The 22,522-nt window shown below is 41.7% G+C and overlaps 1 protein-coding gene across 1 annotated transcript; it reads left to right on the top strand.

Annotated features, from left to right (window-relative positions):
- Positions 1 to 389: 389 nt before the first annotated feature.
- Positions 390 to 6,735, top strand: LOC111953478 (SKI/DACH domain-containing protein 1). The gene has a single exon (XM_023972780.2). The coding sequence runs from the start codon at positions 935 to 937 to the stop codon at positions 3,563 to 3,565; it is 2,631 nt and encodes an 876-aa protein (XP_023828548.1). The 5' UTR covers positions 390 to 934; the 3' UTR covers positions 3,566 to 6,735.
- Positions 6,736 to 22,522: the final 15,787 nt, after the last annotated feature.

The following is a 22,522-nucleotide window of genomic DNA, read 5'->3' on the forward strand; positions in this document are numbered from 1 at the left end:
TTAACAGACGTCTAAATTCAATCACTTATATTTTATTGGCGTATGCCATCTATATATTTATTTGTAATGATAGGCTATTTGTTCTCTCAATAATGCGACTTGGTTTCCCTGACAGCGCTATAGGCATAATGCCATAAATACTACTAGCAGGGTATAGGAGACGACTTGCCCGGTTCAGCTATTCCACCTTGTCTCTTAAAAAACAATATTGAAATATGAACTTGTCATAGCGGCATTATGTACTTAACAAACGGAGGTGGGGGGGGGGGGCTCAGGGTGTGGAATACCCATTTTTATTGCATCACCTGTCAGCGGCGTCCAATAAGCTTCGAGTCTGAGGGCATTAATTGATGAAGGTGTCTCCGGGCTCGCGCACTTCCCCTCTGTCATTTTATTTGTGGCTAACCCTGCAGCCAGGATAGCAGCTGCATTTAGGCTCTTATTCGCTCTCTCTCTTTCCCTCCCTCCCCCTCTCTCTCTCTCCCTCCCTCCCTCCCTCTGTAGCTCGCTCCCTCTCCCTACCCCTCTCTTCTCTTTTTTATCCTCTCGTTGTGGCAGTGGTATACACCTTCCTGCCGTGCTGCCGGTCAGAGGGAGTGAGCCGGAGAGGAGAGGCAGGTAGGGGTTAGCAGACAGTCAGCAGCCGGCCTGACGGTACAATCTCTCGCATTCCTCCACCATGCCTGGTCCGGGGCAGGGCCTGAGGACAGATGCTGTGAACCCATCCGACACCGCTCCATTTAACTCTGCATCTCAAAGTTTGCCTGTCCATGACAGCGTGGAGGTACTAGGACGCATCAGCAGCGGCCGACTGGCGCGTCAGAATGCCTTGAGCTCAAAACAAGGAGTTTATTCCTTTTTCTTTTCATAGCTGCACGAGGACAATTGATCGAGATTAATGCTTGGATTATTACAATAGAGAGGGAAAAGCAACATGGGAGACCTGAAGTGTGGGTTTGAAGAGATGCAGGGAGTGAGGCTGGGATACCTGCTGATAAAAGGAAAACAAATGTTCGCCCTCTCCCAGGTCTTCACTGACCTACTGAAAAATATTCCCCGGACCACCGTGCACAAACGCATGGACCACCTGAACGTTAAAAAACACCACTGTGATTTGGAGGAGCTGAGAAAGCTCAAAGCAATAAATTCTATTGCTTTCCACGCGGCTAAATGTACTCTGATATCACGGGAGGATGTGGAGGCGCTTTATTTCTCCTGCAAAACGGAACGCGTGTTAAAGTCCAACAAAAGAAAAGCAAAGGCCAGTTTACCCGAGGATCTGGGCGAGGGCAAGCTTCACGCGGACACGCACCCTACCGGGTTATGGAAGGAGAAAGTTTGGTTAAGTTTACACAGCGTGCCACAGACTCTTTCCCTCAACAAATCCGGCAAGAGAGAGCAACCAACCTCGCGCCCCGACTCCAATCTACCTCAAATTTACAATAAATCCCTCGGTCAGGATTATTCCGTTGTCACCAAGTCAGCATGTAAACCTTTTAAAAACTATGAAACAGCTCAAATACCGGGCAATTGCGTCGCATTTAGCCAGAGACATTCGTTTTTCCGGAGCGTGGTGAGCCGCCAGCCGGTGTTGTTTAAGTCCGCCATTGCTGCTCAGTCTAGGCTCTCTGCAGCCGGCGACCTACTTCACAAAAGGAAGAGGAGGCGCGAGGGGGGCGGCGGCAGGGATAGGGACAGCGGCGGCGCGAGGCAGTCGTGGAGCAGGAGCAGACACACACACTCACACACTCACCCTCACGCACACCACCCGGTGCTTCTCGTGCAGCCCAAGTGCTGCAGCAAGCCAAAAACCCAGCACAACCACAACGGGACAACTCTGGGCCATTTCCATCTTGGACGCGAGTTTTACCTCGACCACGGAGCTCACCACCATCCTCACCCGCAGCAACATGTAGGGGCTTTCCCGGAGAGCTACAGCAGTGACACCGAATCCAGCTGCTACTCAGAGCCGCTCAACAACGACTCAGACTTCGGCTCCAGTTTATCCACAAGCAGCAACTCTGGGACCTCTGATGAGGAGGAAGATGAGGAGGATGAAGAGGAGAGCCCGTTGGAGAGTTCTGAGGTCAGTTCTGACGAGGAGAGTTCATCTCAGTCTGACAGCAGCTCTGTGTCCAGTCAGGTCTCTGTCCAGTCCATCCGCTTCAGGAGGGCCCGGTTCTCCTCTGTCAACGCAACCAAAAATATCACCACTAGAACTCTGCCTAACGCTAAAACTCTCTCCACTACTCTCTCCGGCACTAGAACTCAGTCCAACAGTATAACTCTCTCGCACACTAAAGCACCTTTGCTCCTGCAGCCTACCTTCCACTACAGCCACAAGCAGCAGCCATCTATATCGGTTGTCCAGGGTGGAACCAGCCAGGTGGACTATGCCAGTCCAAGGAAACAACAGAAGTATGAGCTTACAGCAAGGGAGGCAAACACACACAGGTTCAGCTCGCCTGTCATCCGGGGGAGTTGTTTCACTGAGAGGAGAGACAGGAAGGTTCCCGAGTCCCAGGTCCAGACCAAAAGAGAGATAAAGAGAGCCGAGCTGGTGTCCAGAACAGTTTACGCACTGAGCCCCTCACCTAACCCCAACGGGAACAAAGCGGTTCCTCCGCACAGGACACCGGGACACGCAAACAAATGCCCCCCAGTCCTGAGCTCACACTGCGCCCATGACAAAGACACAAAGCACTCCAAGCCTACAGACAACAACCAGCTTTCATTAGCTGCAAATCTAAAGAGAGAGGTGAGAATTAGCCCAAGCCTGAAACTGCCCTCTCCGCTCAAAACCATTAAGACCGAGCCGGAAGAGCTCTCAGTGGCCGCGGGTCCCCTCCCTAACAGTGGCAGGGCGGTCAAGACTCCCCCCTTCAACCTGCAGAATGTGAAAATCAAAGTGGAGCAAAGCTATGATGAATTCGAATACAACAGTAAGGCCTCCGGGTTCCACTGCAAAGGAGACGAGGCGGATATCAACAATGGCCAGTACCCCGGCGGCGACATCAAACACGCTGCTGGCTGTTTCAACAACGAGACCAAAGCCATTGAAAGTTCTGCTGGGGCTCCCAAGTCCTCATCCGGCTTGCAGGAATGCAGGAGCACTCGAGACACCCCTTGTTCGGAGGAGGGGGAGTATAAAAACGGAGTTGGGGTCAGGAAAAACTGCAGGACTCTGGTTCTGGGGAAGGAGTCTGGAATGTCGAGGGCGCAGGCGAAACAGAACGTGTCCAAAGTTGACAGGACTTTATCTTCTCGTCCCGTGGGCAAAGCAGAGATTTGTGATGGAAATATTGAGCATCTAACAGGGGCGAGTAAACGAAAACGCGCGTCCAGTAATGTAGCACCCTCTCTGAAGAGGCCTTTCAGCTTCATGGCGAATTTCCCCGCTCCTCCGTCCCTGGTTGTGGGCAGCGACGGGGATTTAAGCCCAGCTTACTCTCTGAACTCTCTGGGGGGACCCCGACCTCCCACCCGCTCTCACCCCGTGTGGCGGTGGCAGCCTGGCGGTCGGACAGTCCCTCCCCCATCCGCTCAGAGAATCAGGAAATGTTGACGCTTTTTTCTTTGACAAGAACAACCGCAACAACAACAAAAACCTGGATGGAAACCTACAGTACCTTGACTACAACATAAGTCTTAAAGTGAATGGGAGGCACTAATGTATTGCATCCTTCAGTTGTTTTTATTTAAATATTTTCCTTTATTTGATGTTGTGGATTTAAAACATTCCGTTGTTGTGGAGTTGTTGATCAGTAATACATACACACTGCTATTCTCCATAACGCGCGGAACGTCTTTGAGCCTCTCTTCCTATGCCACTGGATGACCTCTCCTCGTGGATTTATTGTGACTAACTAACTCTAAATAAGCTATCCACCATAAGCAATAGGCTACACGATTTGGCAAAATGTGCTTACTTACATTTTTATCGGATCTATTGTTTCTGTTCCCCTTGACGCTGGACCTGTTGGATTTTACCAGGGTTACAGCTCGACCTGTTGGATTTTACCAGGGTTTCAGTGAAGTAAACATTTGTGCTGTACTGCCTTTGTGGTGAGAGAACGAGAGGGAAAGGCTCCCTCATAAAAATCACAGCACTCCTATGCTGGTCTGTGTTTTTCTATCATCAGCTGGGTAGGCTTAATCAACAGATGCAGGGTTTTCCTTAAATAACATGGTTAGGCCTACTGTCTGTCACCTTAGCCTCATTAGAGTTGTTGTTTTCCTATAGGATTTTAAAAACCTAATAGAAACCCTCATTTCGGTTTTAATTTGATGCTTGCCAGAGTTTGGGTCAATTGTATCTATTTTCAGATAACTATTTTTGAATTCGATATCAAATGTAGATTAATTTCTTCATGCAAGTCAAAAATCATAACGTTAATTGCAGGCTATATTGAATAGGACATAATTGTAAGTGACTTGACTCTTATTCTGATCTGGCTGGTGCTTGCCGTTTTTCAGAGTGTTTGTGAACAGCCTTGTTTGTATTCCTGAGAGTATTTCCTGCAAGCTTATGTTTGGCTGTAGTCAGACAGCTACCAGCGCCCATTCAGGCCCAAAACAGTGCAGACCTTACATATAGACAATCACACAGAGAGAAATGCCCAGGCCTGGCACAGATCACGCCTTTTCGTGAAAAATCGCACGTCCTGACAACCTTGACATGTTTTTGCATTTTGGTGGGACATTTTCCTATATATTACAGGTTTATTGATGAATTGAAACACGCATAGCCCTAATGTAGCCTACACGAAAAATCGTGAGAATACTGTGAAAATAACCCTCCTGTCCTACCAGTTTGGGGGTTGTACACTAAAACAAAAACCCACCAAAAGGGTGTCTTACAACACACTGAGCCTAATGTAATTTAGAAACAACACGTGGAGACACAAGTGATAGGCCTACATGCATTGCACGTTGACACACGCGGGCCCCATTTCAGCTTGAGGAGTGTAGGCTAGCTTGGCCTAATTATGAAAGAGGTGATTGTTTAAGAGAAGCTTAAAATAAAATACATTTAAAATAAGGTTGGATATTAGCCTATGTCCACTTAAATATTTCACTTAAAATTGACCATTTATAATTGGTTATTTGTGGCCATCCATAGCCTACACATGAAGTTGGACTGTTTACTATTTGCATATTGCATATTTAGGTCAAAACGGTAATATAGTTGTTTATTGTACCCTTGCATCTGAAAGCTTGCTGAAATGCCCAGCAAGTTGCTGTAGAATAGTTATATATTAGCTCAGTGGGTAAATGCGTAATTACCTGTTTACATTCTGCGGTGAAGCCCACCGTGCTGAATTGACCTGAGAAATTCTCCAGTCGGTCAAAATTACTCAAATATAGTCTACAGAGGATTAGCAGTCAGTCGAAAATGTGTAGGCCCAAACACAAAGCTGGTTGTACCTTATTATGATAGCATTGCACTCTGCAGTGATTCGAGTTTTACACAAAATGCCATGGCCCTCTCCATATCCCCAACTGACATAGATTAGGCTATACGCAGACTTTCTTCTCTCGTGTATCAAGTCAGAAAAATGTTTTCTAATTTTGCCACGTAACCATAAGTATAGCCTTTAAATATTTACACGCGATGAATGTGTCAGACTTTTTTCATTATGTTAAATATTCTGATGTTGTTGATAGAAAAACACAGAATATACAAAAAAAAAAGAAAATTCTGTCAAATGTAACTAAAGTTGCATCTAAATATCTATATTTTCCCACCAACGTAAAATGTGGATTTTATGAAGTTGTAGCAAAGAGATTATTCTCCCTGTGACAAAGAGAATAATCAAACCACATAACAACAAACCACATGCCTGATGTCATGATTCTCACAGCAACATCAGCAGTAAAGACAGAAACAAAGGCCCATTCGATTGGTGATTGTAGTTAAGAGAGAAAGAAGCTTGGGTTAACTCAATGCTCAGATTTTGTATAGATTGATCTGTGGAAAATGCACCTCTACCACCCCAAACCATGCGTACTCCCCCTGTAGAGTAAGTATGTAAAGAAGCAAACTTTAAAAATGTGCCTCTAAACTAAACACAGCCATTTTATTCTCCATTTGAAAATGACGTGATCCCTCCAACCTAGAGGGTGTTGGGGGAAGGGGACGATCTCCCTGGGAGGAGAGGGAGGGGGATTCATATGTTCTAGGAGGGAAACTTTCACCCTGTAATGCCCGTGTCAAAGTTTACTGGGCCAGAGGAGGGATATAGAGCGCAGCGTTCAGCGAGGGCACACACACACACACACACGCCCCTCTGTAGGTACTTACCAATTCTCACGCCGATCCCAGAGAGCATCATCCGGGCAAGGAGATGGTGGTAGAGGCGTTTACGGAGGGAACTACCACATCAGAGCTCTGACAGTGACGCTATCAATGTAAACAATTGCATGGTGTTGCAGCTCGAGGCATGGGGCCCACCCCTCTTTCTCCCGCTCTATCTCCTGCTTTGCCCCGCTTTCTCACTCATTCCCCTAGCTTTTTGATACAATGCTTGAGGTCAGGATTTTGACATGAAATTTGAAGTCACTGGTTGTTTATATAAAAAAAATATATATTTATTTTTGTGAATTACTGGGTTTTTGTATATCATTGTTGTGTAGGATAATGCACTCGAAATGAAAAACTTGAATGGTGGATTTCTGAAGCACTTTCCCTTTCTTCTGAGTTATGAAGTGTTCATTAAATACGTCTGAGTGTGAGTGACGGCGCATTTGCTTTGTTGTGAGTTGAAGAAACACACACTTCATTCATCTTGATATTAGATACACTGTATGCCTATGTAAATTGAATCGTCACCAAGAGGATACCATGTTGACAGCGCATTGGTTCTGTGGACAAATGCGTAATCAGCATGTATTTTGGGGTAGGATCTATTGGTGCAAGGTAACAGTTTTACTCTCCATGCATTGGGTTACTGAACTTTATTGGCATGTAACCCACCCTTACTATGACCCACAGATATATTACACTACCATGCATGATACACACTATAGGCCTACTTCTGAGTAATTACGTACATATGTTAACATAGGCCAAGACAGTGCAAACGTCTAGTTCTATATACAAACCTGTAGTACACATGTGGGCCTATGAGTGCCATCAAGTCCTTACCAAACCCTTCACCATTGACATCCACACGAATAACCGGTATGATCGACTCATAGTGCCTAGTACCCTTTCACATGCACTTCAGTCGACATCATCCGCCATGTTTGTTTCTCTGTTCCGGTTTTGAGTAATGGGATTTTATGGTATGGTAAACCCGGAGGTTGATGGGGGAGTCCTGTTGTCTAACCCTGGCCCGGCCCCACAGTAGCCTATGGGTGGAGGTTAGCAGGCCGCTCACTGAGACAGACGACCATGTAAAGCTAAAGCATTCTAGAGGTAAATTCCAGTGCGGATTGCGAACCAATAGACTATAACTTCTATAGAATATCAGGAGCTAGGCAGAGAGGAATTTAACGAGTTAAAACACAAACTGGATTAAGAGAAACCTCAGGCAATTTACTAAAGAGGTCGGCTACACAATCTGGCGCCGTCGCTGCGTGGACAGTTATCGCATCCGAGGCACTCAAATAGCCTACAGTATTCCCAGCTGCTGTCCTTGTTTAGAAAACCAGGTTATAGGAGTAACGCTGACGGACACAGCCTGAATCAGGTTCAGCACAACGCACCTAGCTATCAGACAATTAAATACAAGTGATCGATAAAAGCTGTCAGAACGCCTTTATATTATAGGCCTATAAAAAAAAGATATGAAAAAGATTGTTGCCTGTTGACAAGACTATTCAATATCACAGACCTCAAAATACTTTATGAATAAATGAACAAATAATAWTTTGAATGAATTAGGCTAATTAAATAGATTTACGTTGTACAGGGTCATTAGAACACACACGCAGAAACACACACACACGCACACACAATAAATTATTAGCTTAAATACAATTTAAGCTTACATTTAGCTTACATAAATACAATTTCATCTATATATCGTTTTCATTGGTCGCTTGAGGGAAACAATTGTTAATTATGCATCATCAAACAAACTGTCTGCACTTTGCTATACCATATATATATATATTCTTTACACACTGTTAGTAAGTAACTCGACCTTCAAGTAAAATTCTGCATTGATATCAATGGGAGATTTCCGTGAGAGTTCGGGTTACGTGAGCATATGTCACTTTGGAGCCCTCCACACTGGCTGTAATCAATAGGCAAATGCTGCCGGTGTTAACCCGTCCCATGCAGTCTGATATGGCCTGATCCTAAACAACATGAAGACCAGAAATCACATATCCTTTGGCCAAATTAATATATGTATTTTGTGTGCACTAAATTGTCCGAATTACCAATAGTCTTAATGGAATAATGATAGGTCTAGGCCTACTTTCAACCACTATTAGGCACTATGTAATGTATTCATTTCAATAGGCAAATGCAGCCAGACCACTGGCTAGTACTACTACTAGGCTATATGACCTCACAGAATGATGTACCAAAGACCATGAACAGCAGAAATCCACACTGATTTGGCCACAATGTTGCACCAGCGCCTGAATCTAACGACCTGACTAATGAATATAAGTCATTCCATCCACGATTTTTAGTAGTTCAATAATTATATTAATGAAAGCAGAATTATTTTGAAATGAATAGATATTGAAACCACCTATATCATGTTCCTATAGCAAGACAGAAGCCATAAGAAACAGGCAGCACTGCTGCTTCAGTCACCACACATGATGCTGCTGTAGCCGGTACTTCAACTACTGACAGGCCTAAACACTATAGGAGATATCTAGGTACGTGAAACCCAGTGAAAATGCAATTATCCCCTTCACATCCATTGCTCTATAGGTGACCCATTACCCTGCATTTCAACCCTGCTACGATGTTTCACTGGTTTGTGGGAATATGGTTTTGGAATGAGGTAGTATTTTAAAAAGGTAGTATTTTAAAAAACTATGGAGAGTTGCCTGTGTGTGTGCGCCTGTGTGTGTGTGCGCGCCTGTGTGTGTGTGTGTGTGTGTGTGTGTGTGTGTGTGTGTGTGTGTGTGTGTGTGTGTGTGTGTGTGTGTGTGTGTGTGTGTGTGTGTGTGTGTGTGTGTGTGTGTGCGCGTGAGACCTGTATAAGCTACTCCATACGCCGAAGCTGTGCCAGTCGATTTGTATGGTCCAGTCTGGTTGAAACGGAAGCTCGTATAGGCTGAAACACTTCATGACGAACTATCAGCTCATCCGTAGAAACTCAAACTCTCAAAACAAAAGATTTCAGTTCAGTCCTTATCACTCAAAGACCGTACAAATGAAACACCCACATATTTTATTGTCTCACTGACAATGCTGGTTATTTACTTAACCGAAGAGCGTCTGTTTTACAACGCTGACTTCTGTAAACATGCTGGTTTGGCCTCCATTGGCAGAACAGCAGAGTTAGTAGTCATGATAACAAAGGTGTAATCATGCAACATAACAGCACATCTCCTCTTAGCTTCCATAATGTGACTGACTGCCTGAAGCCTGCAGTGGAGGCAAAAAGGAGGACGAAACAAGGGGATCGTCCCTTCTAATGTTTAGCCAACTCGTGATTCAAATCTAAAATTGAAGTCATTTTGATGCCTGTGTCCAATGTCTGTGTCTAAACATAAACTCATTTACACTTTAATTTTAAATCTTTTTGCAAAATATGTGATTTTTTTTTCAGCAATTTTTTGTCATTAAGTCATTTGGTCGCGCGTAAATGAGCTCTGAAGACTATATTATCAGTATTCTAAAATATAATGGTGGGTAAATGTGTTTGTGGCTTATTATGCAGGACACAATGCGACCCAGACCGAAGCACGCTTCATTCAGACATTTTGAGAATTCCTTTGATTCAAGTCCCATTATTCGCACGAATTGCCATAGTGTTTTGTCTTTTGCCTCGCGTTTTACAGTTCTCCGGTGGACTTTAGCTATGTTTGACATCAAGTAAAGGAGTTATTGAGTAGAGGAGATATTGAATACATTGAGTATATCTATTCTTAGTGGTATACTATTTTTTTTATTTCATAGTGGCATGCTACCACACACAGTAGTATTATTGTGTGATTCCACAGAGTTGTATCAGATTGTTCATCTGAGTCCGGAGAGATGCTCTGGACTGACTGACTGACTGACTGCCTGACTGCCTGTCTGCCCTGTATATGGCCCTGCTGTGGCAGCGAGGAAGGGAGCGCGAGAAGATAGAGTGGATATAGAGATAGATGGAGAGAAAGAGAAAGAGAGAGAGCAAGAGAGCAAGAGAGCGACAGAGAGCCGTGGTGTAAGTACTTAAGTAAAAATACTACTTAAGTCCTTTTTTGAGGGTATCTGTACTTTTACTTCACTACATTACATTCCTAAAGAAAAATATGTACTTTCTACTCCCATACATTTTTCCTGACACCAAAAACTACTCCTTACATTTAGAATGCTCAGGCAGGACAGCATTGTGGTCCAATTCACGCACCTATCAATATAAGGCGTTGTCATCCCTACTGCCTCAGATCTGGCTGAATCACTAAACACAAATACTGTCTTTGTAAATTATGTCTGAGTGCTGGAGTGTGCCCCTCTCTGTTCATAAATGTGCTTAATATAATATATTTTTAATATATTTTTAGTTTTACTCAAGTATGACAATTGACTACTTTTCCCACCACTGTACTTTAAAACCATTTACTCTTTTTACTTTTTTTTTTTTTTTTTACCAAATACTTTTTGACTTTTCTCAAGTAGTATTTTACTGGGTGACTTTTACTTTTACTTGAGTCATTTTCTCTTAAGGTATCTTTACTTTTACTCAAATGTAGCTTATTTCGGCCAGAGAAAGTTTGATAAATATCCATTAATGGGGTTAAGATAGGCCTTTAGAATATATTTTCAAACGTGTTCTACAGTCAATCCCTTGTGAAGGCCGACACGCATTTTATCATAAAAGAAGTAAGCTATTTTCCACATCTAACCATTGTACTGCAAGTGTTGCTGACTATTTTCCTAATTTTTCATTTTGTGCTCATGCACCTTTGTTGGAAAGTGAAGTAGCGACAGTATAGTATTTTCACGTTAAATGTTAACACACACACGCACGCACGCACGCGCGCACACACACACACAAACACACACACACACACACACACACACACACACACACACACACACARACACACACACACACACACACACACACACACACACACACACACATTATATGTTAGTTTAATTATAAAATATAAATGTGTGGAGGTAATATGCGTTTTCTTTTATAATCATAATATTTTCAAATATATATTCACAGTTAGGTTGGTCAGCAATAACCTTAGCTCGTAATTCAACTAAGGGTTTAAAATGAGTTATTTCAGTCTAATACAAACAGGCCTAGAACAAAATCGGAGAGAATGACGTTATAAGGAGTAATCCAAATTACATAACATGGTCCCAATTATATAACAACGCATGGATGCATCCAACGATACAAAATACATTCAGCGTGAAGCTGAACGCTTGCTTGCATAGTGCAGCCAATGAGTTCATGAAGCCAACTCTACATATCGATAGGTTTTAAAGGCAAGGCGCCTGTGTACAACAGCGTTTGTGTCTGGTTAAAAATTACATGATCTAAAGACATATGGAAATCGGGTGTAGCATCGACAGGTTGCACGGAGAGAGGTGAGAGGCTTTTCTGATCGCGATGGAGCAGGGCTACATATGGGGGTCGTGGGTCGAGGGGAAACAGTCTGGCAGAGGGCTTGCGCCTGGTCATGGAGCTCAGAGCGATTTTAAAGCTTCTTATGCGGTGAGGGTAAGGTAGATATGTACATGTAGCCAGGGATACTGGAGTATAGATGTAGATATGTACATATAGCCAGGGATTAGGAGAAAGTGACATGGAGAAACGTAATTAATAATAATAATAATAATATAAACAATAATAATTACATTGTAATAATAATAATAAACAGTATGGCAGCAGTATAAGTGGTGGGTGAGTGTGTGTTGGTGAGTATGTCTAGGTACGTGTGTGGGTGTGAACTGTGAACTGTATGTGTGCAAGAGCGTTAGTGTATGCATCATAGGCGGGTATAAGCCTACATGTAAACAGGGCTGAAAAGTGACTGGCGGCAGGAATATATAAATACTTATGGTAATATGCCAATGGTAATATATACATGTAAACAGTAGTAATAGTGACCAGTAGCTGGATAAATAGATAGATACTAATGGTAATTGTAATCAACAGTCAATGAACGGCAGTGTAGTGGTAGTTGTAGTAATACATGTAATCAATAATAATTTTAGCAGCATCGTAGGCGTGAGGGGGAGCAGAAGTTGTTAGCCATCTTATGGCCAGGGGATAGAAGCTGTTTAGGAGTCTGTTGGTCTGAGGCTTGATGCACAGGTACCGCCTGCCGGACGGGCGCATGAACAGTCCGCTCCAGGTGGCTGGAGTCATTGGCAAATTTTCGGGCCATTCTCCGATTCAAGGCCTATATTTGAAGTGTAGACTATTTGATATAACTGTGGCCTTGTAAAATAATGATATGAAGAACATGTAAAATAAATGAAAATATAATTTCAAGTCGAGAAGCCACCGCTTTATTACAAATGAATGTTTATGTAGGACATGGAAATTTAAAGATGCAAATATCTTAGCCCGATACAACTCCATGCCAAAAGCCAGCCTCATGATTCAGCTCAAAATCCGGATTGGAGTTCTACGCGTAAAACTTCTGCAGTCCTATTCTTCACTGCACTAACCTCTTAAAGCTTCGGCTATACGCTATTTTAGTCCCAGTGCTGAGAGATCCTATATCAGGATGTATGCCTATAGCCTAGGCTATTTTTAGATAAGCATACATACAAATGAGTTAGTTTATGAGGATCTGCTTAGAATCAAATTGGGCTTAACTATAGCCTAAGTAAATACATGCATTTACATTTGTTCATATTGCTTTTTATCATGATGTAACATGTACTCATAATACATCATTCATACAGATACATGCAGGGTTGGGGAATAACTGATTACATGCAATCTGATTACAAAAAAAAACTGTAAGCCTAACTGTAATCAGTTCTGTTACCAGCAAAAAATATTGTAATCAGATTACAGATACTTTGAAAATGTAGATGATTACTTATTGGATAACCTTTACATTCAGAAAGGACGTTTACGAAAAAAGACATTATCACACCTTTCTGTTGTCCCAATGACATTCAATTCCTCACTGGAAAAAAAGGCGCAAGTTTCAGTTTGTTCCACCTGAGTGAGTCTTACCACAAGTCAGAGAGCGCTATTATGACACACCAAATGCGTCTGATGTATCATTTTTGTCTTCTTCCAACGCGTTTTAAGGAGAAAGTAATCAGATTACGATACCGAGTTTAGGCAATCCAAAAGTTACATAACTGCTTACAATTTTGGACATGCAGGAAAATAACTGGTTACATTTAGAAAGTCATTTACCCATCCCTGGCTACGTTTAGACTATTTTTATATGGGTAATGAATACAAGAACAAATGATCGGTCCATAGGCCTACTAATTTACAAACACTAATTTAAACTATAATCACTTACATCAGCAGATCTCGAGAAAAAGTGTCGCTTATGAAATTTAAAATAAAATAAAAGTGCTGCCTCGTGTCCTGACCGAACAATCAGTTTCTGAATCCATTTAAGGCAGATTGACACCGGAGCCCCGAGTGACCTCCGGGGTTAAAGGACTCATTTCACAACGACCCCAAACAGGCACAAACTATACCATACCAACTTAGTCCCAGTTCTTACTCTCATGATGTATTATTATTTATAACATTGAAGAATTGTTAAAGGTAGCAAATAAGCAATTCGTTCTCCATGGTCCTCATTTTACCATCGAAAAGGCTAATATCTGACACATCTATAGTCTATTTCTAATCCTTTTGAACAAATGAGTGGACGTCCCTTATTTTAAAATATATTTCACAACAGCTGTTAGTTAGACGCAACTGACTTAAATATCCAACTATTAGAGCTGAAATTAGTATAGCGATTTCTCCTCTCTTGAAGCGCAATGGCCGATGACTCCACCATGTCTAACGTGATCTAACTTAATAAAAATTATAGTAAGTATATAACAGCGACTGCAATTGTTGCAATTGTAACCGTTTATCGGGAAAACGTTAACTTTATCCATGACAAACAGATATCGTAGGCAGTAGGCATCCGAATTGACAGAAAAACATTAATGCACAGAGGGAGACATGAAATCACACTGGAATTCCTCATGCAGATGGTTTAATATGCCTATAGGCTATTATATATAGGCATATAGAGTTATTGATACGTTAATTGTATCAATATTTTAATTTCATATTTGCCTATGAAATATGTTTGATGTAGGATAGGCTAAAACAATGACATATTATTCAATAAAGTGTTATGTAGGCCAACAGCCGCTACAGAAAATATTCCCACCAGAATCCACTGAATAGACTCATCATTGCCTAATATCCCAGTGGTAGCCTAATGCTTTGGTTTTACTGTGACTACCTACCATTGCTTCAAACGATAAAACGTGAACATTTTAATTGTCAAGTAGCTTTATAGAAAAAAGTATGTCGCTCTATTCTGCATTCTAAAATGACAGCTCAAAAACGAGCATTCTCGTCATTGATAAACGCCATTGTTTGTCGATAGGCTGTGGACGTGCCCGCGCCCGCGTACCCGCCTGCGGGTATTTAGAGACAATCACGTCCAGCGGTGACCTTTGGCCCCTCATACCATGAAATCAGGCTCCGCGACATGCGCTGAGTGAATGCCATGCACGAACACAACAACAAATATAGCTACAAATAGTCTACTGCTCCTGAATAGCCGAACAAATGATTAGCTCATATTTATTCATTCATTTTTACCAACAAATAGGCTAGCCTATTTTCCATTAGGAAAAATGTCCAAGCAATGTCTAATTCATGGACACAACCTATACCCACAGTCCCTTCATTTTGAGATTAGTTAAATGTTTATGCTTATTAGGACACATTTTTATCTTAATTATAATTTATCTTAATGAATAACTGATTAACTGAAACTTAAATGAAGTCAAGTCAACAACTTTGGAATTAGCATGCATATCAAGCCTGAAAAGGAGTGCCATGGAAAAAGAGTAGGCTATTGAACACGAAATAAAAGGAGAAACATGAATATGTAATTTCGGTGAATAGCAGATTTGTGAGAAAAGAGGGACGGTATAATGCATAGAAGCATACACAAACACTTTTATTAGCCTAAATATGGACTAATGCAGCAGGCTGTTATACACTACATGACCAAAAGTATGCAGACTCCTGCTCGTCAAACATCTCATTCCAAAATCATGTGCATTAATATGAAGTTGGTCCCCCCTTTGCTACTATAACAGCCTCCGCTCTTCTGGGAAGGCTTTCCACTAGTTGTTGGAACATTGCTGCAGGGACTTGCTTCCATTCAGCCATAACAGCATTAGTGAAGAAGGGCACTGATGTTGGGCAATGAGGCCTGGCTCGCAGTCGGAGTTCCAATTCATCCCAAAGATGTTCGATGGGGTTGAGGTCAGGGCTCTGTGCAGGCCCGTCAAGTTCTTCCACACCTATCTCGACAAACCATTTCTGTATGGACCTCGCTTTGTGCACGGACACATTGTCATGCTGAAACAGGAAAGGGCCTTCCCCAAACTGTTGCCACAAAGTTGAAAGCACAGAATCGTCTAGAATGTCATTGTATGCTGTAGTGTTAAGATTTCCCTTCACTGGAACTAAGGGGCCTAGCCCGAACCATGAAAAACAGCCCCAGACCATTATTCATCCTCCACCAAACTTTACAGCTGGCACTATGCATTGGGGCAGGTAGCATTGTCCTAGCATCCGCCAAACCCAGATTCATCGTGTCGGACTGCCAGATGGTGAAGTGTGATTAATCACTCCAGAGAACGCATTTCCACTGCTCTGGAGTCCAATGGCGGCAAGCTTTACACCATTCCAGCTGACGCTTGGCATGGCGCATGGTGATCTTAGGCTTGTGAGCGGCTGCTCGGCCATGGAAACCCATTTCATAAAGCTCCAGAAGAACAGTTCTTGTGCTGACGTTGCTTCCAGAGGCAGTTTGGAACTTGGTAGTGAGTGTTCAGAGGACAGACAATTTTTACGAGCTATGCGCTTCAGCACTCGGCAGTCCTGTTCTGTGAGCTTGTATAGCTCCTAAAAGTTTCCACTTCACAATAACAGCACTTACAGTTGACCGGGGCAGCTCTAGCAGGGAAGAAATGTGACAAACTGACTTGTTGGAAAGGTGGCATCCTATGAAGGTGCTATGTTGAAAGTCACTGAGATAATCAGTCAGGCCATTCCACTGCCATTGTTTGTTTGTATCAAACAAGCTAGGCCTACACTTTTTGTTGGAAATACTCCCTTTTTTCACATTTAAAGTTATACAGTTCTTAATTTGCTGAATTTTGAAACACAATAGGAAACTTTGTCTGGCTCTCCTGCTTCCACTCAGGTTTCAGCCAACTTTTGGACCACTTCTTTAAATTGGGTATTCAGGGTCTGGAACAAAGGGGAAAAGCAGGGTATTCAGGCCACATTGTATTTAACCCTTAAGGAAACGCAGGAGCAACGGCCTTTCAACCCACCTCTTTTACGCTTCCCGAAATCAAACAGGATATATGAATGAATAATACAACGTGACGTGACCAACCCGGTGTTCCGGTTGTTCATGTCACGGTGGATCTCCGTTAATGGTTTGGTTGGATTGGGTTTTGTTTGGAGGGTAATCCGACCCGGACCTAACCCCGGGGGGAACCGCAGCGTCAACAGACGTAGTCGAACAGCTTATAGGCCCAATACTTTAAATATGCGAAACTTCAAAATATGTACTACATTAAAATTGCTTTTGCTGGAATCCAATAAGGCTAAGGAAATATTCCTGGTTTATAATGCATGCAGGTTCAGCATGCTGAACGGATGTCAATCCCTTTTGTGAACGCAGGACTGCTTATATGATACTCACTTCTATGTCAAACTATACAGCCTGTTCTTTGATGTGTTCGATAGTGAGAGTTGTCTGAAGCCAATCAAGCAATTATCAGATCAGAAAAAATACATGATGTCTATTCAGGGAATAGCTGGTGAAGAACGTGAACCTTTTGGATGTTGCATTGAATTTAAGTGACATATTTGTATTATTTAATTGTCTTAAAATGTGATAAGGACACGTTCAAAGTTAAAGCGGCAATCAGAAATGAACAACAAAGTATTTATAGACAAAGCTACGGATGTAAAGACTGACCATCCACAATATCAAAACTAAAGTTTTTAACCAATTATAGGTTGGTGGGTGCTTATTTTTGTCATTTTTCACACATGTACAAGTCTGTATTAATAGCATTTCCCCTTTAGGTCAAAATTCCCCCAATTCCCCTTGGGGTCGGCCATTATCAATGGTGACCATGGAGCAATTCGGGGTAAGTGCCTTGCTCAAGGGCACATATGAATATTTTTCACCTTGTCGGCTCGGGGATTCGAACCAGCAACCTTTCATTCAGTTACTGGTCCAAACCTGTAACTGCTAGGCTTCCTGCCACGCTTTAATTTGTTCACAAACATTGGATTAAAACAAGTTTATATTGGGGTTCTGGTGGGGTACGACAGTTGAACTAAGCTCATAAGGCATTGACAAGTTATATTCTTCAAGAATCAATGTGTACATACAATATAATGATTAATTTATAAGTGTAAAAAGGGATGTAGCAACTGCAGATGGGCCCTTTAGGTCAAAATGTAGGCCTCATTATTTCCCAATTCTATTGAAGCAATTGGATATTGATCAGTAATATTTTGATGTAAAATATGAAATCGATCAGCAGTGAGGAATGTGATGTAAAATCAGGAAATAAAGGTCTATCCATACAGATGATACGATGTTTTGCCTGTGAGAAATAATGACAATCTGATTAATCAAGAAAACGCACCTTTGCTGACAATTTGAAATGTTGCAGTGTTTGTGCCTTCACTTAGAAACCTCAACTGCCCCATGGGTACCTTTACTGCTATTTGGCCTAGGCTTATTCTATAGGCCTAAATAAATTGTTGACTGGTTCAGTAGGCAAGCCTATCCACAATACCGGCTACTTCATTTCCCCAAGCTCTATAATAGCATTAACAACAACAAAACATTGATAGCAGCATTTTTACAAGGCTTTAGCAAACCACTCTGGGATACATTTGGTTTCGTCTAGCCTAGGCATATTCATACAGCATGGCGTTAACTATTTATAAACAAGGCCCACAGTTTCCGTTTATTACAATTCAATTATTGTTCTGTAGTGCATATATTTGACCTGCAGTCTAACCTGCTGGTTACCGACGTGATATATAGCCTAGGCTACATACATATCGGCTACGCAACTTGAAAGTGATGCCAGTTCTTTTTGGTTTCAAACCTAATTTGACATGAAAGTGCAAATCTCGAAAAATATTTTCAAATTGAACCAACAACAAACAAGAAAATGCAAACAGTCAGTCTGTGAAAAACCAAGCCTAGATAATTGTTCATATGTATCCTGTATGAAAAACAAAATGTCTTTCTGAGTGGAAATTTTAAGGGAAAGTACTCAGTCTAAGTAGGTTACAAGGCAGTGACAGTCTTTATAGTGACTTGTTGGAATGCTATAGACCTACATCCTCAAGTTAATTATTCATTTGCACTTTATTATATTGTTCGTTGGATCATCTTATTTAAAACGTACTTTACTTAGAGTCCAGAGATTATTCGTGTTTCATTACACTGGTATTCATACTGATCCCTGCATGCTATATAGGGCATGGTTCCCAACTTTTTTTGGTTTTAATTTTTGGATATAAAGACTAAAAACTCCAGCAAATCAGCTCCAAGTGATTTTAATTGAGGAAATCTGTTCCAAAGTATTCCCTCGCATAATAGAGAGATATATGTGATTGTATCCCACTGGGCACAGACGTCAATTCAGCGTCAATTCCACGTTGGTTTAACATAATTTAATTGAAATGATGTAGAAACAACGTTGAACCAGTGTGTGCCCAGTGGGATACAAATGTAAGCAAGTTTTGAAATGATTTTGATTTAGTCAAACAGTATATCTGTTTGGGCTTCTTGCGGTCATTTTGCAGTCTACAAATTATTTGTAATTATGTTCGGCCCCTGACGATCCGCTCAAATCGGCCAGCGGCTGAATTTGGTTGATGATGCCTGCTATATGGGGTGTAACATTGTGCACTGTGTTCTAGAAAATACTCTTTCACGGGGTCAGTCATTTATATAAAAAAATTCGAAACAAAATGTTTAAGAAAATGATGGTTGACTGTAATAATTATTGAAAATAATAAAACAGAATTAATAATTTGGAAGAATTGCTCGATGGAAATGGGCTATTCATTCAGTTAATGCTGAAAAAAGTTCATACAAATTCTAGTCAAACGTAGGCAATATGTTCCAATTCCGATTTTTTTAAAGATCCATTTAACATGGATGTGATTCTTTGTATTCAGAAAAAAATATAAAAACAAAGTCGTTATCATGCCCGGTTTGTCACCGAGGAAAGGGTGACAGTTGAATGACAATGCATAATTTTAACCTGACAATGACTGAGCAGATGTCACGCATTTAAACAGGCCTAAATTATTGTTTTCAAAATACTTGTCATTACATTAGAACACTGTATTATTGGCATATCAGCTGTTACGCGTTCTCCGTGCGACGTAAACAACGCTTACATACGCAGTAGTCTAACAAAATATGTTTCTACCGCGGAAGAACGAGACTGTTGTGCTGTGCTCGGTGCGGTGGTGTTCTGTCATAGTAGCCTAGGCTACACGGAGAATATGCGTCTCTCTGCGTGTGTGCCGCGCTCTGCCGCAGTAGATGGGTTATGTTTTGTGAGCCTTGATGGACTGATCATTAACTGATTATAGACCTAGAATAAAAAAACAGCCAAGACAACGAATTACCTGTTAATAACTGTGAAATTATTTGGACTTTGTTCTGTCTGCAGTTAGGCTATTCGTTGGTTTTCTTAAGTGACCATTGACATAAATGGGGTGTTAATTATATATAAAAAAAATCATTTTTAACAGTGAGGAGAAAATTAGGCTTCTACTGGGCAGTAAAACACACACAGCTAAAATATATTCTGCAGCCCGTTGTAGGCGATGACACAATCTACAAGCGCCCCCTCCCGGCCACTGAAGGGTGTGACGCGCTCTCTTAAAGGGGATGTCAGGAATACCGGAAATAACATTTAAGGTGGAACGGGGGAGATACAGGCGCACCATCTGGGCGTTCTGCAAGGGATCCATAGAGCCCGCGAGAGAGGTGGTGTCATGTCTTTTGCTATTTAGTGTTTTATACCCAAACACATTCAATGACATGTATAATACTGCCGTGTTTGAGTAGGCGGTGTGAATTAGCTGCTGGTGGATCTGAAACTATTCAAGCTTCAATCTTGGGTCTATAATTAACTGATAGGTGTCTGGATGGCAGCAGATCAGATGTTGTTGCATGAAGCTAAATGATGAACAGCAGTGATGCCCTATGACCCTCAAACTCAACTCTAGACCGCGAAGACAGTTCCACTGCATTTAAATGTAAAAAATCCTCTCTAAACAGGGATTGATTTAGACATGGGGCACCATGTGTGTGAAATTAATAATTAGGTAGAAGAGAAAGGCAGGAGGCTCCGGACCTCGTAGGGTAAGAGTTGAATACCCCTGCATCCTCTGTGGTTTATGCTCTGTGCATAAACCTAATCTCAACCACCATTTCCTTTTTACCTCTGTTGATTTTTATTTTACCTTTATTTAACTAGGCAAGTCAGTTAAGAACAAATTCTTATTTACAATGACGGCCTACCCCGGCCAAGCCCAAACCCGGACGACACTGGGTCAATTGTGCGCCGCTCTATGAGACTCCCAATCACGGCCGGTTGTGATACAGCCTGGAATCAAACCAGGGTCTGTAGTGACGCCTCTAGCACTGAGATGCAGTGCCTTAGACCGCTGCGCTACTCGGAGCCCTATAACCCACGGAGTCTACTTGGCCAGCCTATACGCTCCACTAAAACGGTCACATAGCCTATATTACAAATAGCTTCCATAAAATTCGAACAAAAAAAGAACTAGGCCCATTCCAAACAAATTCTCAGTAAAATATCTAAGAAAGAACTGTGTAGTAAGCATAGAAGCAGAGGATGAATGCCAACTCTGAATATTTATTAAACAATAGCTAAAAGGGGCCATGGGCTATGCATGGTAGGCCTCCACTTAGAAACAAAGTTATATCAAGAATTTAAAAGGGTTCTTCATCTGTCCCAATAGGAGAACCCGTTTTGATTCTAGGTATAACCCTTTTTACCTGGAACCAAAAGGGGTTCTAACTGGTACCAAAGGAGGTTCTCATATGGGGACAGCCGATGAACCATTTTGGAACCCTTTTTTCTAATGCGGCATTATAACCATTATATATAGGCGATCTGAACAGCGTGCTGCTGCTGTTATTTCTGTGACAACTCACCTCACCTCAGACTTTTTACTCCGCTGCTCTGGGGTTGACTCTACCAGCCCCGTGTTCTCGCCAGCTGAGCAAAGCGCACTCTGAGACGGTTCCCTTGTATACTGACACAGCATTAAAACGTGTGATGCAGGATTTGAATGCGTGATAGGCTCAACTCAAGTCCCAATTGTTTCAGTTAGCTAAATGAAATGAGACACATCCAGTCGACCCAGATCAATGACTGCCTGTAGAGTTGGATTTTATTTTGGGTGCAATACATTTACAATAGTCAGTGAGCAAAACACTAGGCCTGGGCTATTTTTTTTTTAAATAAATGAAAAACGTTTGACAAAACTAAGGAATCAATTATACTTTATTTCTAAATAAACAACAAAAAATGTTCAAAACGATAACCATTTTGTGAACATTACCACGTAGTTGCGTTTCCTCATGTTCCTCATTGCTCTAAAACCAGAAAATTTATGTGATCCTATGAGATGCCACAATTTCTAGGTATAATTTAATCAAATAGTATCAAAAGGCCAAAGCATAATTAAATTCAATAGGCCTAATATTTGGTAAGATAATAGGCCTAAAACAACCGCATGGCTGTCAAAAACACCTTGGTAACCAACTCTGCTTAAATTAGCTACTTCCATGGAATTCCATTTAACATGGAATTTAACACCCATTTCAGACGGAATGAACTGTAATATTTAACTTTACACAAAAATATTAGTCTAGTTAAATAAATATATAAATAAAAAGCCCACCTTTCATAAACGAAAATGTTGAAAAAATCCGTAATCATTTACATGTTGAACATGACTCTAAACCAGGCTATTCAACTCTCACCCTACGAGGTCCGGAGCCTGCTGGCTTTCTGTTCTACCAGATAATTAATTGCACCCACCTG

The sequence above is a fragment of the Salvelinus sp. IW2-2015 genome, linkage group LG27 (assembly GCF_002910315.2).
Source record: "Salvelinus sp. IW2-2015 linkage group LG27, ASM291031v2, whole genome shotgun sequence".
NCBI lineage: Eukaryota > Metazoa > Chordata > Actinopteri > Salmoniformes > Salmonidae > Salvelinus > Salvelinus sp. IW2-2015.